This window comes from Momordica charantia, assembly GCF_013281855.1.
Source record: "Momordica charantia cultivar OHB3-1 chromosome 3 unlocalized genomic scaffold, Mcharantia_2.0 BLBB01000003.1, whole genome shotgun sequence".
NCBI classification, from domain to species: domain Eukaryota; kingdom Viridiplantae; phylum Streptophyta; class Magnoliopsida; order Cucurbitales; family Cucurbitaceae; genus Momordica; species Momordica charantia.
Genome location: NW_028275161.1, coordinates 11,333,682 through 11,358,194, shown reverse-complemented (window position 1 = coordinate 11,358,194; position 24,513 = coordinate 11,333,682). Strand labels below are relative to the sequence as shown.

The following is a 24,513-nucleotide window of genomic DNA, read 5'->3' as shown; positions in this document are numbered from 1 at the left end:
AGGGATTTGGATATTTGATTGACTTAAGCGTCAGAGTGTTTCTTATTTGAGTGCATGTCGTGTTACATAGCTCGCTTTGCTTTGCTCAGATCAGATAGTCACCTCACACGGATCTCAGACCCGACAGGATTCGACATAAACATTTGGCATCCTCTATTGGAATTCGACGGCTAAACAAGTCAACACTTCACCAAGTTGGCTATGACAGACGGTTGTCAAGGTTCAAGTAACAATATTATGGGGACCCAAGCCCTACCCCCAATCCTCATGATCCAAAGGATGTGGAAGCCCCTGCATGCAAGCCTCCAAAGGGGAAGAAGCTAGCCCAAAACTAGGGCACACTCCCGCAAAACACCTCTATGCTTGTCAACAAGCCTTCGATGGCTAACGTATAAGCCCACGTTGCTCATATGTAAACACGGATGGAGGCAGTGATGTCAGCCTTGCAGAGTGTCGGAGTGCTCCTTCTCGAGTTGTCGGAAGATGAGATCCTGCATGATCCTACGAAAGGAAAGAGGAAAGCGAATGAACTACCTCCAAGTTGGTGCTTGGAGGGAATGACAAACGTCGAGTTAAGGGGTACCTGTGCTCATTCTTTTCAATGCAGTAATCACAAAAAGAGGATGAATACCTACGAAAGACCTTAAATCACAATCGTGCTTGTCGCAACATCATCGCGACGCGGAGCGGCCGACGTCACCGGTGGAGCATGTGGTTTAATTCGATACAACGCGCCCCTTGGTCGAAGAGCCCCTTTACTAGTACTAGTAAGGGCGTAGAGATTTTGTCAACAATGAGGAGGCCCAACTTCCCCTAAAGGGCCACTTTCGAGATAAGGGTTTGGAGTCGCCACCAATTATCTACGAGGTGTGATTGGTCACCTATTTAAAATCCTTGGTCTGTGAAAATAGATTTTGGTTCAGGAGTCGACTGAGCGTAGTGAAGGTGTTAGCACCCTACGACACCCCTTTAAAAATGGTACCACATTTTATCACGTTATATTAATTCACACTTTGTTATGAATAAATAGGTATAAGAGGCATAAAGGCCATTAGAAAAATTTTATCACCTCAAGAATATTGGAGAGTTCCAATTCCGTCATTGGAGTTTTTGAAATAATAATTAATTAAAAAATAATAAATAAAATTTAATTTAATTTGAGGCACACAAGACTCAACTTGAGCCAAGTATATTAACATCCAACTACTTTGCCAATGTACCAACACCTTATAATACAACCTATGTTTCTTTTTTAAAATACAAACTTCGTAGTTTTGAATTTTATTTAAAAAAAACGAAATTTTTTTATTTAAAAAGAAAAAAATCTTTTATTTAAAATAATTATTTAGTAAAAACAATGAAATAAAATAAATTTATTTTAGGCAAGCAAAGACTTTAACTTGAGTCATGAAAATTTATCCCCATGCATCTTACCACTATGAACACACTAAGATGCAATACTTTAAACGAAATCTTTTATTCACTTTTAAAAGAGACTTATTTAAAGAAAACAAAACTTTTAATTTTTAAAAAACATTTTTTAAAATATGAAACAAATCTTTTCTTTAAAAAATTTCTTTTTTACAAATGCAAATCTTTTCTTCAAAAAGCCTTCAAAACTCCGAATATTTATTTTAAAAGTATGTAAAAGTGTACTACAAAGTCATCAAAACAAATAAATCTTTTTAAAACAAATTTTAAAAAATCTTTAAAATCTTTTTATTTTAAAACAAATTTTAAAATTTTAAAATCTCAAAATCTTTATTTTCTTTTCAAAAACTTATTTAACTTAATTTAATTGTTTTATCCTTTATTTAAAGTACTTTGCATTTTAAAAAAGATGCTTAAAACTTAAAACAAACTCTTTCCCTTTCAAAGGATTTCTTTTTGCTATGGAATGAAAGTTTCTTTTCTTTAGAAACTTAAAAACTCACCTTTACTTACAGATGGTGGAGGCCGCCGGATTGTTGGTCGTGGATGCACCTGGATGGATCGTCGGAGGCTGTCACTGCCGCGAATGTTGTGCTGCCACCCGTTCATGGGTGAAGAAAAATGGGAGTGAGAAGGAGGAGGAGAAGGAGATGGACGAAGGAGACTTTGTTAAAAAGAGAAAAAGGTAGGAGAGGGATGAAAATGATGGGTTTTAGAGAGAAAGAAGGGAAAATGATTTTTTTACTAAAGGAAGGAGAGTGTTTAGCCTCAAATTTCATCTTCCTTACTCTGCTGTCTTCTTTGTGTTAAAACCTTCCCTTAAATACTAAAAAACCCAATGGTAACCCCATGAATCAAGTAAAACCAGAGAAAATAAGGGAGGGAAAGAATAGAGAATGGTACCACCTGTAGAATCTTGACCAGGAAAAAATCAAATGGAAAAAACAGTTAAAAACATTTTACTAAAATAAAATCTTTATTTTTTAATTTATAATTTTATTAATAAAATAAAAATCTTTGAAACAAAATCAATTTTTTTAATTTAATTTAAACTTTAGCTTATAACCAATAATAAAGTAATCTTATAGTTTTTTTTAACGAAAATATTTAAATAAAAATAAAAAATAAAAAATAATTAAAATTTAACCAGGCAAAATATGGTGTCTACAGCTTGCTCCCATTTGTGTATCCTTGCAGAACTGAAAGGGTAGACAAAGCAAAAAAAACAAAGTATTAGGAAGACAAAAATTTTATTAAAAGAAGACATGATACAGATGGAGCAAGACACCAAGACCTGTACTTGACACAGGCTTCAACCTCGATCTTGGATCGGATTCGATTTAACCGAAGATAAGATGCAACGAACCTGGCTTTAACACATGCTTCGACCTCGACTTGGATCAAGTTCGATTTAACCGAATGAGAAAATGCAACGGACCTGGCTTTAACACGGGCTTCGACCACGACTTGGATCGGGTTCGATTTAACCAAATGATAAAATGCAACAGACCTGGCTTAAACATAGACTTTGACCTCGACTTGGATCGGGTTCGATTTAACCGAATAATAAAATGCAACGGACCTAGCTTTAACACAGGCTTCAACCTCGACTTGGATCAAGTTCGATTTAACCGAATGAGAAAATGTAACGGATCTGGCTTTAACACAAGCTTCGACCTCGACTTGGATCAATTTCTATTTAACCGAAAGATAAAATACAATGGACCTGGCTTTAACACAGGCTTCGATCTCGACTTGGATCAGGTTCGATTTAACCGAGAGAGAAAATACAATAGACCTGGCTTTAACACAGGCTTCGACCTCGACTTGGATCAAGTTCGATTTAACCGAAAGATAAAATGCAATGGACCTGGCTTTAACACAGGCTTCAACCTCAACTTGGAACGGGTTCGATTTAACCTAAAGAGAAAATGCTATGGACCTGACTTTAACAACAGGCTTCGACCTCAACCTGGTTTGGGTTCGATTTAACCGAATGATAGAATGCAACAGACCTGGCTTTAACACAGGCTTCGACCTCGACTTAATCGGATTCGATTTAACAGAAAGAGAAAATGCAACGGACCTGGCTTTAACACAGGCTTCGATCTCGACTTGGATCGGGTTCGATTTAACCAAAATATATAATGCAAAGGACTTGGCTTTAACACATGCTTCGATCTCGACTTGGATCGGGTTCGATTTAACTGAATGAGAAAATGCAATGGACCTGACTTTAATAACAAGCTTCGACCTCGACTTGGATCGGGTTTGATTTAACCGAATGATAAAATGCAATGGGCCTGGCTTTAACACAGGCTTCGACCTCGACTTAAATCAGGTTTGATTTAACCAAAAAATATAATGCAATGGACTTGGCTTTAACACAAGCTTCGACCTCGACTTGGATCAGGTTCGATTTAACCGAAAGATATAATCAAAGGACCTGGCTTTAACACAGGCTTGGACCTCGACTTGGATCGGGTTTGGTTTAAGCGAAAGAGAAAATGTAACGGGCCTGGATTAAACAACAGGCTTCGACCCTGACTTGGATGAGGTTCGATTTAATTAAATAATAAAATGCAACGGACCTGGCTTTAATACAGGCTTTGACCTCGACTTGGATCGGGTTCGATTTAGCCGAATGAGAAAATGCAACGGATCTGACTTTAACACAAGCTTTGACCTTGACTTGGATCAGGTTCATTTTAACTGAATGATAGAAATTACCAAGCTTGCGAGCTCGACTCGGATGAAAGGATGACCTTGAGGATGAGCTGAAATGTGCTGAGCTAGAGACTTGCAAGAGAAAACACTCCTGATGCCCAAGTCAGGAAAAATTCAAGTCGTATTCGAGAGAAAATACACTGTTCGCGTACCTGGGATAGAGGCAAATGATTTCTATATATAGGTGAGGTCTCTGATAGGATTCCCGACAAGGTCTCAATGGCTCTTTAAGATAAGTGTAAATCACGACGTGCTGTCATGGAGTTTGTCGGAATATGTGCTGAGAAAGGCATATCTAGGTCAGTTCAAACAAAGAATGGGAATGGGACCAAAGGAGATCTTGGTCGGTTCAGCCATAACGGGCATCGGCTCGGTAGACGTCGAAATACCGAGGTGATAAAACTTGGCTTCATAGACTTAAAGGCACGCGTGCTTTTCTCTTCCAACCGGATGTGCCACGTGTGAAGTAGAAAACTACCTCCAATATATTAAAATGCAATTTTCCACTTTAGGAGGATTAGAAATTCTCCTAAACTTGCCTAAATGCATGAGATGCGCACTTGACGCATGGCGATAAGATTAACGAAAACCACGTGTTCATGCGATTGCGAACTTTCAATGGTAGTATGCAGTACTTATCGTAAATGATGTTTACAAGAATGATGGGTGCATCTACAAATGTGCATTGCCACAATGTCATGAATGATAAGTAGAGATGATGTTCCTTAATTAATTTTGTAGAGTGAGAATGCAATTGACAATGTATAGAACATATATTCTATTTTTTTTGCTCTGGCTTAAACCAATTATTTGACTTTGAATGCATGATAAATGATGCATATGCATGATAAAGCCATGCAATTGACAATATATATATATATACTCTATTTTGCTTTTGGCTTAAACCAATTATTTGACTGTGAATACATGATATAATGATGCAATAATGTATATGCCTACTGAAAGCTAGATGGATGCAACATGTATGCATGATACTCATTTTTGTTTTAGCTCAAATAATTAAATGTGATTATGAATGCACAATGTATGATACTTAAATTTTAATAATTTAACCATGATATGAAAACGATTTATATTTTCGAATAATATGTATGCAAGTAATGTGAATGCATAATTTGTGAAAATATGGTTGAGAGAACAAAAAGTTTTTCCATATTTGATAAAGATATTATCTTTTGTCTACTCTCATCCATCTTATTAGCAAATATTTAGCAAAGAAAAACAATAATGTCGACATTGGAGGAAATTTGTCAACTTATTTATTTATTTTCTTTGCTTTCTTTTTTTTTCTTTTTTCTTTTTTAATGAATGTGTTCACTTGATAAGAGATATACACATTAAGATAATTTCCCAACCATAGCAGGCTTGGTGGGTTTCTTTTGTAGAGGTAACTCATGTGCCAATTTAGAGAACAATCAAAGGTAACTCATAACATTGTACATCTTGATTGATTAAACTGCTTCATAACTTTGGCCTTATAATTGATAAGAAGGTCGGATACGAGACAACGAATTTGAATTAGGAGCAAGTGGGAGTGGAGATCATGATTTTTCATTAAAGATTAACAATGAATGAAAGTTTGCGAACTTCCCTTTTTTAAAGAAAAGGGAAACAAGTATTTGAGGGTAGTTTGTCAAATCTTTTGATCAATAAGAGACTAGATTTTTTTTTAAAGCTTTGGTAAGAAAAAGAGTTAAAATGATCCAATTTCTTTGGATAAATAACCTTGAGAATTGATTGCATAACTTTCCCAAGAATTCTTCTCATGACCTCACTCCTTTTTTGAGCTTAGATGGAGACATTTGATGAAATCATCATTCAAGCCACATGTTATTTTCTTCATGGAAATGTTGTTGTGGTCTACTTTAAATGTAAAGGACCTCTCTTTTTCTCAAAGTGTAGCTCTTAGGATGTTGTAGAGTACACTTTGTAAATGTTGAAGACTTCTCAAAACTGTGAGAAGAGAAATGAAGATGTCTTTTATCTCAAAGCTTTGTATAATCTAGTTACCATTTTGCCCATTGTAGCATTGCTCGACTTTGTCCCAGTTTGAAAATTTGTAAAGAGGATCTTAAAGCCTTTGAAACTGCTGTTGTTGATCTATGTTGATTGCCCAGTCATTGAACTAAAGAATTGTCATAGCCTTGGACCTTTCATATTTTTTTCTCTTTTTTTTTGTTTTTTTTTATTTTTTATCTTTATTTTTTTTTTTGCCAAACATAACCTTTTTTACAAAGAAAATAGGGTGCAATCACATATAAAAAAGATGATCATGCGTAGTCGCCTTTTGCAACCCTGACTGCTGTTCCAAATTATTTCTTTGTTGCTGCTCCAGTAACATGATGAAACTGATCCCAAGCAAAACTCATCAAAGGAGACTGATATCTTGAGACTATTTTTTAGGTCGCTAACTTCCCAATTCTCATCATTATTCTCAATCTTTGAATCAGTTTTTACTCAAAAGAAAAGAATAGACGAAGGATTAAGCTTAAAGAACAAGACGGAAGAGAGTTGGGAAGAAAATTTTAGATATGAATAAAAAGTAGTCAAAATAGGGAGATGTTGAGCAACTACAAGTACCAATTCATGAAGCAGTCGATCATAAGAGCCCAATGTTATTTTATTATCTTCAAAGTTCTCAGGGTAACACTAGGTGATAATTTTGGACGTTTACTATACAATTAGATGTGACTTGTAGCAGAAATTGCTTACCGCAAGGGTACCGGTCAAGCTTTAATAAAGTGTTAAGTCAATACCGATATCGTCCTCTGGATTGGGTTTCTAGATCACTCAAGTACCACAAATACAATTGCTCAATTTTATTTAGAGAATCAAAATCAAATGGGAGAATATAATCAAAGAAAATAAAATGGAATAATAAACATAAAAACAATGGGGGAAAGGTCCTAGGGAATTGATTTCACCTATTGAATCTATGAACCAACTACTTAATTAATCAAGATTGAACGAATTATAAATTCTATAGGCCAAGAACTCTCAAATCTCAACTGCCTCTCCCGAGCGCAAGCTAATTCTCCCTACCAATTATGAAACCAATATCCCTATCTAGTTTCTATAACAAGTAAAGGCTTTATTGAACAAGTCTTTTAACGACCTCTAAAGAACTTCTAAATCTCCCGATCTTAAAACCCCTTTAGTTATGCATCTCAGTTCTAACTCTAAACCACCTCTCCCGAGTGTAAGATTTCAAGTCTAAAATCAATCAATCTATGGCCAGTAAATTCAAAGCATGAAGCGTAGAGAAGCATAAATAGAACATTCATAAACATTCAATCAAGAAAACAAAACAATCAATGCATAACGTTCAATGGCTACATTAATCCCTAAGATAAGAGGTTTAGCTTCTCATATTGAATGTAAAACAATAAAATCACATTGAGAAGTCCATAACAAAACTAGAAAAATCAAGGGAAAGGAGAAGAAACTATGTTCGACATGTCAATCGTCCGTCCCCGAAGCGACCTCCACGATCCCAAGCATTGAAAATCACTTTTCTAAGCTCTCCAATGGTCTCCTTGCCCTCTAATTTGGCCGAAAAGGCAAACTGCCATAAAACCTCTTCAAAACTTCCCCCTTTTGGCGGCTGCACAACCCTATTTTTATATAAAGTTATTGCGGCAGCGCCGTAGCGCTATATACAGGGCCATGGCGCTACACTATTCACAAACGCGAAATTTAAACTTCGGAGCACTGCGACGCTCTAGGCTAGTGCCGTGGCGCTATCTCCTCGGGTTTTTAGCTCCAAATCTTGTTGTTATTCCATCTTGGTCACTTTAATTCCGATTTTTCTCTCATTTTGATCCAAATATGTCTCGTTTCCTCCCGATGCTTTATTCCTGCAAAATATATCTTATGTGCTTAAATTTGTCATGAAGAAACGAAAACTAACAAATAATTTCAATATAAATCTCATGAAATGTAGCTCACAAAGTGTGTTATCATGGCTAGCTTAGAAAAAAGGCTTTTATGGTAAGTAGACAAATATGGATATTCATCACAAAAATTGTATGTGATTGATTGAGCAAAGGATTTTTTTGTAGTAAATGGTCAACTCTCAATGTTGACCATATTTACCATATATTGGTAGGCTAGGCTCGAGGTAGGTTGGACTCAAAGCGGGCTAGACTCGAAGTTTTACATAGTTGTTTTGGATTCTCACTTCAAAAGACATCCCTACCACGATATGAAATTTGGTGGTTTGCTGGTTAGCACATAAGAAGACCGAGATAAAGTTGGTTTGAGTTAGGGATTTAGCCAGAGAACAAAGCTTGGTAAAATGGTCGAGTTTTGAAAAAGATTATATCTCATTGAGGACCTTGCCGGCATTCACAATTTTCACCTTTTTTCCATTTTCTTTTTTTTTAACATTTTTCATTTTCTTTTTTCACAACTTTTGTCCCAGTGACTTACTATAGTTGGTTTATGATTCTTGCTAAGGTCTCAACTAACAAAAGTGATAAGAGTAGACTTTATAAAAATTATTATTGAAAATCTCAAAACATGTAATTTTATTTTATGGAGAGCTGTTTCAAAGGAATTTTTTTTTTTGTTTTTTTTTTTAACAAATGATATGCAGTGATGTATGAATGAATGAATGAATGAATGTATGATTTTGACTTTTTCTTTTTAGAAAAATAGTTCAATTTCCACATATTAAAATTCTTTTTTACAACCTTAGCTAAATCATGGATGAATAAAAAAAAATTCATTGCCGTTTTAACATTAGCCAGCTATGAGTCGTTCGCTATCCTTCAATCTTAGCAATCTCAAAGATGACCTCAAAGAAGTGTACAAGGGTGGCTTAGGTTTTCAAAGGAAGACGGTCCACACATGAAGCACTAGAATCATACGTGTACAAGATTATGAAAATCAATGTTGACCTATTGCTTTGCATTATCAATTTTTCCTTTTAATAGAGCTTCTATTCTTTTCAGGATGTGCCTCTTTATCAATTAAAGGCACTAACAGCTGTTCGGTTGCTTCTCTCCATCTCCCTACACTTTCATTTTTCCATTCCCCGTTGAGTGTGGGTCATACCTATGTCATGCTTGTATTGATTTAGAAAAGAAATTTCTCCAGTTTCTTCAGCATTTCCATTGGTAACATTTTCTTTTTCTTTACCTTTTAAATTATATGAGTAATTGTCCTTTGGTATTTGTCCATCTTAGAATGTAAATTCAACCTTACAGATTGTAAGAGCTTGTTGGCCTTTCTTGGAAAGCTGAGCTTCATGTGAGGAATTATGTTGGGGAAAACCCTCTGTTGCTTGACAAAGAGGTGGGTCCACTCTAGGTGATGAATTATGAGGTTCGAATAAATTGTTAGGTTGAGAAATGTCCCCAACTGTAACAATAGTTTTTAAGACATTGAAAATTTCTGTGACTTGCCCCAAATCTTATCGATATCTTGTCTCATCTTCTTTAGCTCTACATTCTGCACCTCCATGACCAGTTTTTGAATCTTGTTCCTTATTTTCTTTAGCTCTGCATTCAATTCTTCCATGACCCGTTCGTGGATTTCATCTCTAATTTTCTTTAGCTCAGCGTTAAATTCTTCCATGTTATGCTGCTTTATGTACCTTGTATATAAAGAATAGTAAATATGTGGTTCTTGAGCTATTTTTTCTAAGAGTTCGTGTTAATCATGATGTAATGGAGAATGCGCACAGATTTTGATTTTTTTAAGATAGAAATTGATATGCATGAGACGATGTGATGTGAATGTTGGATTACAAATTAGGGGAAATTTTAAATGATTATGAACATGTGAAATGATGCATGCATAAGATGATATAGAGTTTTTTTAGTGATGTAAAATGATAAATGCAAGATGTATTCTTTTAATTTATAATATGAACACAAGTGGCATGATCCATGAGAAAGACATAGAGTTTTTTTTTTAGTTTAATTTTCCTTACGGGAAGGAAAATAATCTTCTTTAAAAATGCTGCAAAGTGCTCTAATGATATGATACATGATTTATGCAATTATTAGTGCATGTAAATACAATTCTAGACTCTAACTCACCCTAAGAGAGAGACATGAATACGCATGACATTTAATTCTAGGGTAAGATTTAAGTCCTAAGTTTTGGATCGAAAAATGAATGAATTTGAAATTCTTTGGCGTGCCTACATAGAGACATTTATAATCCCTTTGAAAGACAATACTTCTAAATTCGTTTAGAAGTAGACTAGATATGTGACTCAAAAAACGTAAAATAAATGTGATGTATGCATGTTGATAACAAATTAATAATGAACAAATGGGAGTAAATAAAAGGCAAATGTTTTTTTTTAATATTAAAAAGAAAGTGGTTCATTTAAAACCTTATGGTTAAAACTCCAAATCAACCCTAATTTTTTTCATTTAATTTACAATATGCCATGAACAACATAACAACCCACATAAAATGAAATATGAATATGGTGTGAAGTTATGTATTAATGCATCCTAGAGGATAATGGCCCTCAAATCTTCCATATGGCAGTATGGTCGACTTGGGTGGCGAATTTCATGCGCCTGCACGAGAACTGAAATTCCACGAAGGTCACACTACTTAGTTTCCGATCTAATCCTAAAAGGTAAATTTGGAGTAGGAGTGTTGTGAATTTGTGTGAAATGCATGATAGTGCAAACTTACAAAAGCAAATAAGTAAAAGACAAAATATGCAATAAAAAAAGGAATAGACCAAAATATTTTATAACGGATAGTAAATGACAACAATAAATGGCTTGACTCTCAATACTCTCCAGTGGAGCGGCCGACGTCATTCCCTGAAGGGTCTCTTTCAAGATAAGGGTTTGGAGTGGCCACCATTCATCTACGAGGTGTGATTGGTCACCTATTTAGAAAACTCGGTCTGCGAAAATAGATTTTGGTTCGGAATTGACTAAGCGTAGTGAAGGTGTTAGCACCCTACGACACCTGTTAAAAAACGGTACCACATTTTATCATAAATTATCCTATTATTTTATTTGGTCCAAAGGAAAATATTTTTGTATTTTTTATTTAGATGTCTCACGTTATATTAATTCACACTTATGTTATAAGATATGAATTAATAGGTATGAGTGACGAAGACCATTAGAAAAATTTTATCACCTCAAGAATATTGGAAGGTTCCAATTCCCGTCATTAGAGTTTTTGAAATAATAATAATTAAAAAATAATAAATAAAATTTAATTTAATTTGAGGCACACAAAACTCAAACTTGAGTCCTATATGTTAATATCCGACTACCTTGCCAATGTGCCAACACCTTAGAATACAACATAAATTTCTTTTTTTAAAATACAAACTTTTTATTTTTGAATTTTGTTTAAAAAAACAAAATTTTTTAATTATAAATAAAAAATAATTATTTAGTAAAAACAATGATAAAAAAATGAAATAAAATAATTTTATTTTGGGCAAACAAAGACTTGAACTTGGGTAATAAAAATTTATCCCCAAGCATCTTAGTACTATGCAACACCCTAAGATACAAAATTTAATTTCTTTTAAAAAAACAAAACTTTTAATTTATTTTTTAAAACTAAAAAAAACTTTAAACGAAATCTTTTATTCACTTTTAAAAGAGTCTTATTTTTAAAAAGCATTTTTTAAAATATGAAACAAATCTTTTCTTTAAAAAACTTTTTTTTTTTACAAATGCAAATCTTTTCTTCAAAAAGCCTTCAAAACTCCAAATATTTGTTTTAAAAGTATGTAAAAGTGTACTAACAAACCCATCGAAACAAATAAATCTTTTTAAAACAAATTTTAACAAATATTTTTATTTTAAAACAAATTTTAAAATATCAAAATCTTTATTTTCTTTTCAAAAACTTATTTAAACTTAATTTAATTTCTTTATCCTTTATTTTAAAGTAAAACTTTATTTACTATGTATTTTAAAAAGGATGCTTAAAACTCAAAATAAACTCTTTCCTTTTCAAGGGATTTCTTTTTGCTATGGAATGAAAATTTCTTTTCTTTAGAAACTTAAAAACTCACATTTAGTTACCAATGGTGGAGGTCGCCAGATTGTTGGTCGTGGATGCACCGGGATGGGTCGTCGGAGGCTGTCACTGCCGCCGATGTTGTGTTGCCACCCATTTGTGGGTGAAGAACAATAGGAGTGAGAATGAGGAGGAGATCAAGGAGATGGAAGAAGGAGACTTTGTTAAAGAGGGAAAAAAATAGGAGAGAGATGAAAATGATGAGTTATAGAGAGAAACAATGGAAAATGAATTTTTTACTAAAGGAAGGAGAGTGTTTTAGCCTCAAATTTCATCTTCCTTACGAGCATAGGGAATGATACCTGTACAATCTTGACCAGAAAAAAATCAAAGGGAAAAACTATTAAAAACATTTAATTAAAATAAAATCTTTATTTTTTAATTTGTAATTTTATTAATAAAATAAAAATCTTTGAAATAAAATCAATTTTTTTAATTTAATTTAAACTTTAGCTTATAACCAATAATAAAGTAATCTTATATTTTTTTAATAAAAATATTTAAATAAAAAAATAAAGAATAATTAAAATTTGATCCGGCCAAATACAGTGTCTACAGTGCTCTCAAGACCGGGTAATATAGACATGCAGCTCCAGCTTGAACAACTTGAAAAGAAAGTCAAAGGCGAGCTAAGGGATGACATTAAGAAGGCCCAAGGTGAGCATTGTCTGGTGATGATGAGCACGGGAGCCACCTTTCACCTAGGGGATCTTGAATGCTCCAATTCCTACAAAAGGGTAAGCTCTTGAGGTTGAACAAGTTCGATGGATCTACTGATTCAAGAGACCACATAAAAACTTACAAGTCTATAATGGATTTTCACGCTTATCTGGACGGATCGAAGTGCAAACTTTCTTAATCACAGTGCAAACCTTAGCCAGGAAATGGTACTAGTAGCTCACGTTGTACTCCATAACAACCTAGAAATAGTTGTGTAAAGCTTTTATAGCTAAGTTTGGAGGAAAAGAACACTCAACGACTAACCTACTTTCTATCCGACAAAGGGAGAAGAAAACCTTGCACGAGTTCATCGAAAGGTTTCTCGTCGAGCAGGTCTAGGTGTCTCATTGCTTGAATGACATAGCGTGTTTAGCCTTCACATTAGGGATTAGACACGAGCGCTTAACATGGTCACTGAGAAAAAAAGCTTGAGATGACCTTCAAGGCGGTCATTAAGCGAGCAAATAAGTTCATGGATGTAGAGGACCTCGTCCAGTCCAAGAACATGAAGTATGAAAAGCTCGATAGGCGCAGTTCATCCCAAAGATAAAGAGGCGATAACAAGACAAACTTCTCACTCTGATTTGGTGAGGACGTCCTGAAAAGAGGTTTGAACGACTTGAGAAGTTCGAGAAGTTCACACCTCTTAATGTTCCAATTGTTGAGATCTTGGCAAACATTGAGGATAGCAAGCTTGATATCCTGAAAAGGACGAACCACTACTTCAACCTGAAGGAGCAAATGGAACCCTCGTCCAAAGGGGTTACTTCAAAAAGCATGTTGGTAGGGGCAGTGGAGGTAAATATCGATAAGTCTATGAAGGAGAGGTCTACTTCAACCGGAAGGAGCAAATGGAGACCCTGGTCCAAAGGAGTTATTTCAAAAAGCATGTCGGCAAGGGCGGTGGAGGTAAAAATCGATAAGCCTATAAGGGAGAGGTCAATGTCTCCTCCCAGACGCTCAGATTGGGCTTCAATAATCATCAATATGACTTTTCAGGGTCTGAGTTGGGGCAATCAAGTAACAAGAGGAAAGATCTAATTTGGAAGCTCGACATGAAGTCTGCTCAGCCTGCTCACAGCTCCAGTCTTATCAAATAACCTTTTTTGACAAAGACTTCGAAGGAATTCACCTCCCACCATAATGACACTTTAGTCATTAATGCACCTTAGATCGACCATGTCAATGTTCGTTGTGTTCTGGTTGATGAAGGTGCCTTAACAAATATTATCTCCTTCTCAACCTACACAACCCTGAATGGAGGCGAGACAAATTGAAGCCCGCACTGGTAAACTCGTCACTCCTAAGGGCTGTATCGATCTCCCTATTACATTAGGGGAAGGAAACACTCAGCTTACCAAGGTGGCTGAGTTTGTGGTTATTGATGTCAGGTCGGCATAAAATGCCAAATGATCTTTGGCTGATGGAGATGAGTATTAGGAATCGTGGAAAATTAAAATGAATGCCATCTTTGACTAAAGAAAAAGGGTGGATCTTGCAATTGCATCCCTAAGTCGACCTTAGTACTGTAACAAAAGAAGAATCGTTAGAAATGGACAAGCGTCCTTCTACCAACAACTTGAGCTCTATTTTTTTTTTCTCTACCTATAGTTCACTCTCATTTTCTTTTATTCTTCTTCTGTTTGAAACAACTCAGTTTTCTATATTTTTAAAGTCTATGTAATCTGAAAAGTAATTCAAGATGTTGTATGACATATTAAAAGAGCATGGATACAGAGTCCAGTCCATATCTTGAATTATGAGTTTGAGATATTACAATTCGATTTTGAAGCTGAGTGTTTATCTGGTAATTATCAAGTATTAGAACCAGTGGTAAACAAATTTTGCTCTTTAAAGAATAAATATATTCAAAGGAAGTTTTCACAGATATATGTTAATTTTCCTTTTGTTTTCTTTTTTATTGTTGTTATTATAAAATTAAATTAAATTAAAAATATTTTGTCCATTTTAACATGGTAGTCGATTAGTATATATCTATATCTATAATACATATAAAAGTACCGATATTGAATAATTTTTTTTTTTGACAACGTTGTCCTAATGTTAAAAATAATGCCTCAATTGTCCTTATTAAATTATTATATTTTTGATTTGAAATCCTCCCACTCCCACGGTTCTTCTATGATTTTTTTAAGAAAGTTTTCTTATTATTTTAATACATTTATTTGAGTTACATATACATTGGAACCAATAATCTAAATAAATCCATAAAATAAACAAGGGAAAGAATGTGAAAGATTGAATAGAATTGTTCTCAATTTATTCTTAAAAATTAATTATAAGATTAAAGACTTTACCTTTAATTATAATTAATAATGAAATTTTAAAAGTTAGATTGTTTTAATGGCTAAAGAATGTTAAAGAAATAAAAGTATAAAACTATATTGAAATTAATAATTAGATAAATTTATGAAATTGAAGTGACAAAATTGTGAAATGTTTGAATTTAAAAAAAATTATTAATTTATTTTTAAAAATTGATTTAAATATTTGTAACCATGAAATATAGATTTAAAAAATTAAAATATTTGAAAAATATTTTTGGACCATTTCGTTTCCCTATAAACTTTTAAATGTAAAGAGCACGTCACTCATGGTTAATTATCAATAACTTATAGGGGCTGTTACAAATATATAGCAAAAACATATAAAGTAAAATTAGCAAAATAGCAACCAGATTTAGTTTTTTTAAATATAGCATTTAAAAAAAATAGAGATCCAATTTTAAAATGACAACTTTATCCAAATAATATAAATCTGTAATATATTTGACTACTGATATATGTACGTGATATACATCTGATATACTACTGATATAAGTGTCTAATATACTTGTAATATATATGTGATATACATCTGATATACTACTGAAATGAGTGTCTGTGCAATATGTATGTGATATACATATGATATACTACTTAATATGAGTATCTGATATACTATTGATATGTGTATATGATATACTATTGATATAAGTGAAAATTTGTGCTATATTTGAAAATTTTAAAAAGAGGTGACATATGTTGAAACACATAAAAGATTTTTGCTACCTACATCAATTCCCTAAATTATATTATATTAATTTAAAGGGGCAGTTACAAATATGACAAAAAAATTTAAGGAAATAACAAATTTAATTAGCATCTATATTTTAGTTTTGAAAATATAACAATTTTTTTTTTTGGAAAAAAATGGAGGTCCAATAATAAAATACCAAATTTACCCTCGTAGCACTAATATAACACTGATATATATATCTAATATATACTTGATATACCTTTTATTTACTACTGATATACGATTGATATATCATTGATATAACTATGATATCCACTAATATAACTTCTTATATATTTATATGATTTACTATTTATTGATTTATCACTGACATATGTGTGATATATAATTGATATGTCTTTGATATACCATTGATATAATACCGATATACAATTGATTTACTTTTGATATAACTATGATATCTATTAATATAACTTCTAATATGGTTTACCAGTGATATACATAAGATATAACTATGATTCCTACTAATATAAGTTCTTATATAATTATGGGATTTACCATTTGATTTACCACGCTGATATAATACTAATATATTTGTGATATATACTTGATATGCCTCTAATTTACAATTGATATAACTATTATATCTACTAATATAATTTCTTATATGATTATATTATTTACCACTAATATAACATTGATATATCTGTGCTATATACTTAATATGCCTCTAATTTACCGTTGATAAATCTTTGATATAACCATGTTATCTACTAATATAAATGTGCTATCTATGTGTTGATATAAATCTAATATATCCACTAATTTTTTTTCTCAAATGAAAACAATGGTCAAACAAAAAAAATGAAATCTAAAATTACTGCAAAAAAGATTGATATGGACCATGGACGTAAAAAAAAAAAGTTAAAAATCTGATATACTTTATAAACTTAAACAGTTGATATCCCTTATATTTAGTATCTAATTAATATTGATATAGATTAAATAGTTGATATAACAATCAAAATTACTTATGATATTAGTATACCAATCAACAAATCGCAGTGATAAACTACAATTTAAACCACTGATATACCACTGAAAATTAAACATTTAATATACCTTATATTTAGTATATCAGTTACACATATATTTAATATATCATAAATTAGAGGTACATCAGATGTATATTAGATGTATAATACATACCTCTGATGTATATTAGGGGTACATCAGATGTACATCGAGCGTATCGTGTGTATATCAGATATACATTAGACGTATATCAGATATACATTCATCAGGCGTATATCAGATATATATCGAGTGTATATCAGATGTCATAAGGGTAAAATTGGAATAATAAAAATTCCAAAAATAAAATTCAAATATTTTGCCATATTTGTAAAATACAAAAGATGTTGACATTTTGGTAAATATGTATAAAAATTTAACTGCCGAATCCTAATTTCCCTAATTTAATCATCATGCAATGGAACATGAAATTTTTTTTTATCTAAACTTATAATATAAATTAATTCGATTATATAACCTTTAATTATACTTAATTTTTTATTATCAAAAGTTTTGGAATTTCAAAATTTTGCAACTATTTTATTTCATGTAACTATATAAAAGGATTCCTTTTCACTCGTTTCGTGTAATAATTTGAGCTTTTTTTTTTCTTTACTATTCTCTCTCAGTGTATCTCTTTTGCACACTCCATAATCTATCCCCAATCAATCATGAAATTTTTTCTAACTTTTTCCTCTCTCATTCTCCCATTTTTCCTTTATCATGTTCAACATTTTCACCTCGTGGCCAATTGTTACCATCAGTAATGACTTCACCATCGTCACAATGAGTAACTACAACGTACAATTCACCAAAGTGTGGTGAATCCATCAACCATACTCATCAAATGTCAAGTTTCCAAATGTAGCATATTTTTTCTTGTCCATGCTGTTGAATAGGAAATTTACGAGAGATTATAGTAAAATGAATCGGGCAATAGCTCACAAAGCAATATGAGAACATAATGATCAAATGTTTGAGAAGTTGACTTTATTGCTTTTTAAGATAATGCATAGCTCCATGGAGAAGAGGAAGAAAAGACTAAGCAAATATTTAAGAGAGAATACTTTTTTTATAAAACAATGGTTTGAAAAAAGAACAAATATACACCTATTAAAGTTGTTTTGTGTGAATATTATTGTCTGAGAAAAAGAAAACCCTTGTTTTCCTTGACCTTTTTACAGGCATGTGTGATTTCTCAGTCTTTTTTAATTTTATTATTTTTCTAAAGAAAAAAAGTTAATATTTTCCAACGATAATTTGGTCAGTCAGCGGGTAGGAGGGAGCTTTGGAAGCTTACCTTGACTTGTTGTCCGGACGGATAACACAGCCCCGTACCGCCTTAAACAAGCGTCAGGAAAATGGAGCTTACCACAATTCAAGCGTTTTTTTCAGTACAACATGTGAAGGTTATGTTACTTACCAACTTGAACTAGAACTATGCGATTTGATTATTAAACTTTATTTTTAAATATACTAAAATAAAACCAAAAATGACGTGTTATATATATATATGATGTGTTCCAATGGGGTGGATACCCTGTCATGTCACTGAGTGGAGAAAAACGAAAAATAAATAAATAATAACAAACAAACAAACGACAGGTAATACTTGAAGGAGAGCCTTTGAAAACTTATCAACATTTTGACATTTGCAAGTCACTCCAATGGCAGACAGCAAAGTCTGAAATTTTCTCCATACTCCCAAATATTTCAATGGCAGAAAGCAAACTCACTTCCCTGGATGATGATCTTAGATCTGTGAAGATAATCGAGATCTGTAGAGTGGCTCCTCAGCAGTCGGAGGATTCACTTGCGCCGTCGTCGTTTTCTCTAACCTTCTTCGACCTTCTATGGCTTAGGTTCCATCCCATCCAACGTCTTTTCTTCTACGAATTATCATCTACTTACACGTCCTTTCTCGACGCCATTGTTCCAAAGCTCAAGATCTCTCTCTCCCTTGCTCTCCGCCACTATCTTCCCCTTGCTGGCAACCTCGTTTGGCCCCAAAATGCTGCCGCCCCAACCGTCGAGTTCGTCGAAGGTGATCGCGTTTCGTTCACGGTGGCCGAGTCCGACACCGACTTTTACCATCTTTCTGACAACAACTTTCGTGAAGTTACTGAATATCATCCTCTTGTCCCCGAACTGCCTGTGTTCCATGATCGTGCTGCAGTGATTGCTATTCAGGTTGTATTAACTGAATTCAAAATCTTGAGTTGATAAGTTAATTTATATGTCTTCCTCTCATTCGTATTAAATCACTAATCAATTCAAAAGGTTAAATTAATAGCTAGGTTTTGGATATATGTAGTCATGATTTACATACTATTTTGGTTAGTTTATATTTTTTTTGGTTGATTTTAGTACATATACTTTCCAATTTTTATTCAATTTGGTTTTTTATACAAAATTTCATTTTTTATCCCTACTTTTAAAAATGACTACCTTGTTACTGTTTACAAAATTTTAATACAAATTTCATACCCAACAAAAATCAATTTAATAAAAATTTATGGTTAGGACCAAACCCGTCGATCACTTCTTTAAATGTGTAAATGACCTAGATACAGACATTTCAAGATACAAAATTTAACAAAAATAGAAAGAATGATAGGACTAATCTAATCCTCTTACGAAAGTATAAAAATATTAAAATAGACATCTTAAGAGTAGACATATTATTTGTTTTATATTCTTTTAATCCACACACAGGTGACTTCATTAAAAAAAGGAGGGTTTTCCATTGGAATAACCAACCACCACGCAGTTATGGATGGAAGAACAGTGACTTCGTTTGTAAAGACATGGGCTCGTATTTGCAATCTTGGAGGATCATCACCTATTCCGACCGTCGAGGCGATGCCGTTCTACGACAGGTCGGTTATCGACGACGCGGCAGGTCTGTCGGCGGTTTACGCCAACGTATGGCAGAATTTGGAAGGATCCAACAACAGGAGCCTGAACCTTAAACTACCCAAAACTCCACCTGGTTTAATCCGATGCAGTCTTGAACTCACCCCCAGAAACTTACAAAAGCTAAAACAATGGGTTTTGAAGAAGCGAGGGAACAATGATGAGCATGTATCTTCATTTGCTTTGGCAACTGCTTACCTTTGCGTATGCACCGCAAAGTCTGAAGGTTTAAGAGATGGAAAGTTTGTGTTCGGATTTGCTGCTGATGCGAGAACTCGTTTAAAACCGCCAGTGCCTTCAAATTACTTTGGCAATTGTTTGGTTGCTTGTTTTGTTTTTATGGAAAGAAGTGAGATTTTGGGTGAAAATGGAATGGTTGTGGCTAGCGAGGCAATCTCAGAAGCTATTAGAAATTTGGGAGAAACAGCATTAAAGGGAGCAGAAAATTGGTGCTCATTAATGGCTGAAATTATCAGTGATAATTCTCAATCAGCAGGCTTTATTTCCATTGCTGGGTCACCTAGATTTGGAGATTATAGTGCAAATTTTGGGTGGGGAAAGCCAAGGAAGGTGGAAATCGCGTCGGCTGAGTCATCATTAGAGTTTTCTTTCACAGATACTCCAAATGGTGACGGTGGAATAGAGATTGGAGTGGTTAGGGAAAGAGATGAAATGGAAACTTTCGTCACTCTATTTGCCCAAGGTTTTGAGTGTCTTTGAAAGAACAGATTGGCAAAAGTTTACATATTTGAGTATATAGATTTTAGTTTAGTTCGTTGGATCTGTATTTTTTATCAAATAAAGTAGCATGTTTATTATTTTTTTTAGTACAACATCAAGGGTGAGGGCATTCATATATGTCAATTACCACTCAGATATATTCAGGGAGATATTTATTTAATTTAAGAAAAGATATAAATTTTATTTTATTAATGTATACAATCTCCCATCTTGGAGAGAGAAAAAAAAAATAGAAAAAAATAATAATAAATAATCTCCCATTACCTTTTCTACCTAGATAGAACATTTTTAATAATCTTATTCTCTTCAAGAGTATTGAGCTAAAATAGAAGCGTTCTTTCTAGGGGAACTTTGAACTCAAGCCTTGCGCTACAGCAATTGAGACTTAACATCAGCTGGTAATTTGTAAACAATGTACCTTGATGTCAGTTTTGAAGAAGGGAGATTTTAAACAACGGATTTTTGATGTCCGTTCATAAATGACATTAAATATGTAGCAACAATATCGTTTAGGAATGACCATTGAAAGTGTTGAAAAATCGTGTGCTCCTATACGAAGTATTAAAATTTAAAATTCGGCTTTTTTGTCATTTCAGGACCGACATTAATTACTTAACAAAACGACGTTGTTCCATAGTTGAGTGAAACAATGCCATTTGGTTGAAACGCCTTCAAGTTGGCAAAGATATTCTGCAAACAACATCGTTGTTTCCTACTTTAAAGAAACGATCGACGTGGCTTTGTCTTAAACCTAAGCACGCTTAAAAGGGGTCACAAAATGATGTCGTCTACTGCTGAATACCGACATTAAAGGTATTTTTGTAAGTTCAAACATTTGAGCCAAACCATGTTTGTTGGGAAATCAACGGTCCTGTATTATTTCCCCTTCCATAGAAATATCCAAACACAACCACAATATGTAAATAGGAAGAAAAACTGTTGTTTGGGGATAAAAATACTCTGGACACGTGAATGATGCTCATTGGTGTTCAGGGAATAAAGGAAGTATCCCAGGTCCACCTCGAACTTGCCAAGGAGATTGGATTTGACCATAAATAGGGCTAAGTGTAAAAAGCCCCGGTTCGACCTGGACGGGTTCGATCTGCTGAAACCCGACAGATTCGACATAAAAAAGACAAAGGTAACCGCCGGTCGTGAGCATTGTCGGACCCGCCACCTATAAATAGAGGGCCTCATTTCACAGACAGGTATCGAATTTCACCTCGAACTTAATATTGAGTCCGACTAGAACTAACTTGAGCGTCGAAGAGTTTGCCCTCTTGTGCAGGTTCCATCTTGGGTTCAAGTCAAGCCGGAAGCCGGGTTCGAGCTTGGTTCGTAAAACCGAGTTGTGTAATTCCTTGCATAAACAACTGTAAAGCACAAGATAAATGACACAGCAGATTATATTGGTTCACCACTAAGAGCTATGTCCAGTCTTCCATGTATATGTGGATAATTCGCTAACAATTGTTTTAGGATTGGATACAATAAACTCTCCCCAAAAATATCCCCTAGAGTCTCAACAAAAACCCTATAGCTTTTAAGTATTTTAACACAATTAATCCTTAGGAACAAGAATGAAAAACTCACAATAATCAAGATATAATTTACCCTTAATAATATGATCTTGATCTCCCAATCTGTTGCCAACAATCGCGAGCCGCTGTTGAAAAACTGCTGCCAAAAATCCCAATTCGGCTACCCCTAGAATTTTGACGGCTACTCCCACAAAACATAAAATTCATCTTTATACGAATATGTGAAACCTAAAAATAAAGGTTTGGCCTTTTGGCCAATTATTTGTTTTCACTCCAACCTTTTTATTTATTTATTTTATTTTGTATCCAAAAATCCCAACAATCTCCCACTTGGAGATAAAATAACAATTTCGTCTCCCAGTGCAACAATAGTGTTCCATCATCTCAGCAACCCCGCCAAGGCAGTTCTAACTACACAAACAGTAACTGACTCAACAACTGCTTGGACCCATCCAAGCTCCGTCTGTGATTGCCCCGAGACTGAGCAATCGTACATGGTCTTGTCTCCCAGACGTTAAAGACACAGCCACATGCTCCCACTCGATCCAAGTGGTCCCTGTCGCTTCCTTTTTCGATCGAACCCAACGACCTATGAAGGAAGATTCCTCTCATGACTTGGCACTCCCATCCAAGCCTTTTGCCTTTCTAGTTCATCACCCTTTACTTCTGACCAGATGTAGTCTTCTCCTTTAATGCACTATCTCGCCTATGCGATTTCATCAGCTCGCTCATTCGTTTGACAAATGGGGTATTATACCGACAACCTGTTGAACACTTCACTAAGTTGTTCTCCTTACCTTTTCCTCTACTTCCCAGCTGTTGTACTTGAACTAATGGCAGACTCTTTTGATTTGTCCTGGTTGTTAATTATGCTGATTCTTTCAAATCTCGCCCTGAACCATCGGCAGCTACTATATGCATCCTCTATCTCTCAGATCTCCTGGCAACCTCAAACTCAAACACATAAACGGAAGATCTCATATAGTCTGTCACCACTACCCTGGATCCCGTCTCGAGCTTCCAGCAATCCCCAACAAACTCACTGCTGTAGCCATCGTCATCTAGCTTCCATACAGATAACAAATTAAATATGAAGCTAGGAATATACATGACGTCTTGTAGCACCAACTCGGCCCCTTCGCCTTTCTTCAAACAAACATCTCCAATTCCTCTCACCTTGCAGATACTCTCATTCCCCATATTAATTGAGCTATAATCACCTACAGTAAAATATGAGAACCAACGTCTGTCTGAAGCAACGTGCGCTAATGCTGCAGTGTCTACTACCCGCTGGTTTACGGATATGTTCCTCTGAACACAAGCCAGAAACTCATCAATTTGTTCTTCTCCTGTTACAACATTTGCAGTATTGTTCCCCTTCTCAAAGTCTTCTTTCAACTTCCCACAAAAGCGTTCAACGTGTCCCTTCTTGTGGCAATAAAAACATTCAACTTCTCCACTGGAACTCCCACTACCCCTGTTATTCCTATGTTGCTGCTTCCTGTTGTACTTCACCTTGCTCTTCCCCTTACAAAGAGCTACCAATGCTGATTCAACCCTATTTTCTGCCCCCGAAGTAGTTGCAGACATTTTCCCTAATTTTCTCCCAACTTCCTCAGATAAGGTAGCATCACAAATAGCTGAAAATTTAAAGCTATTTTCCCCTAGCGAATTCGACAACGCGGTCTTCAATGTCTTCCAATTGTCAGGCAAAGATGTCAACAGCCTCATAGCCTGCACCTCTTCCTCAATCTTGATACACGTCCCTTCTAATTTGTTCAAGATATCGGTGAGCTCATTAATGTGAGAATTCGTCGAGGTTCCCTCCTCCATGTGGATATTAAATTACTTCATCTATAGAAGTATTTTTGTATTGGTATAAGGTTTTCCATACATGTCTTGCAAGACCTTCAACAACTCCTTCACTATACTCTCTTTCGCTACCAGACTACAAACACTCATCGACAACGACATTCTGATGTTCGCAATGGCCTGCTCATCCATGTCATTCTAATACTTGTCAGTCATCTCTGCTAGACTCTCCTTCAAACTCTTGTGTATCTTCTTGCACGTAAGAAGATCCTTTACCAGCATCTTCTAAAAACTGGAATTCTCTCTGGTGAACTTCAGAACCCCTTCATAGTAATGGTGTACGTGTATTTGTCTCCCATGATGTTGCAATCCTACAACTTTGATACCACTTGTTGGGAAATTAACGGTCCTGTATAATTTCTCTTTCCACATAAATATCCAAATACAACCACAATGTGCAAATAGG

General features: G+C 34.4%; 1 protein-coding gene across 1 annotated transcript; it reads left to right on the top strand.

The window, feature by feature from the left end:
• The first annotated feature begins 18,670 nt into the window (after positions 1-18,670).
• LOC111019506 (phenolic glucoside malonyltransferase 1) lies at positions 18,671-20,771 on the top strand. The gene is made up of 2 exons (XM_022295907.2): positions 18,671-19,227; positions 19,753-20,771. The coding sequence occupies exons 1-2, from the start codon at positions 18,754-18,756 to the stop codon at positions 20,671-20,673; spliced, it is 1,395 nt and encodes a 464-aa protein (XP_022151599.1). The 5' UTR covers positions 18,671-18,753; the 3' UTR covers positions 20,674-20,771.
• Positions 20,772-24,513: the final 3,742 nt, after the last annotated feature.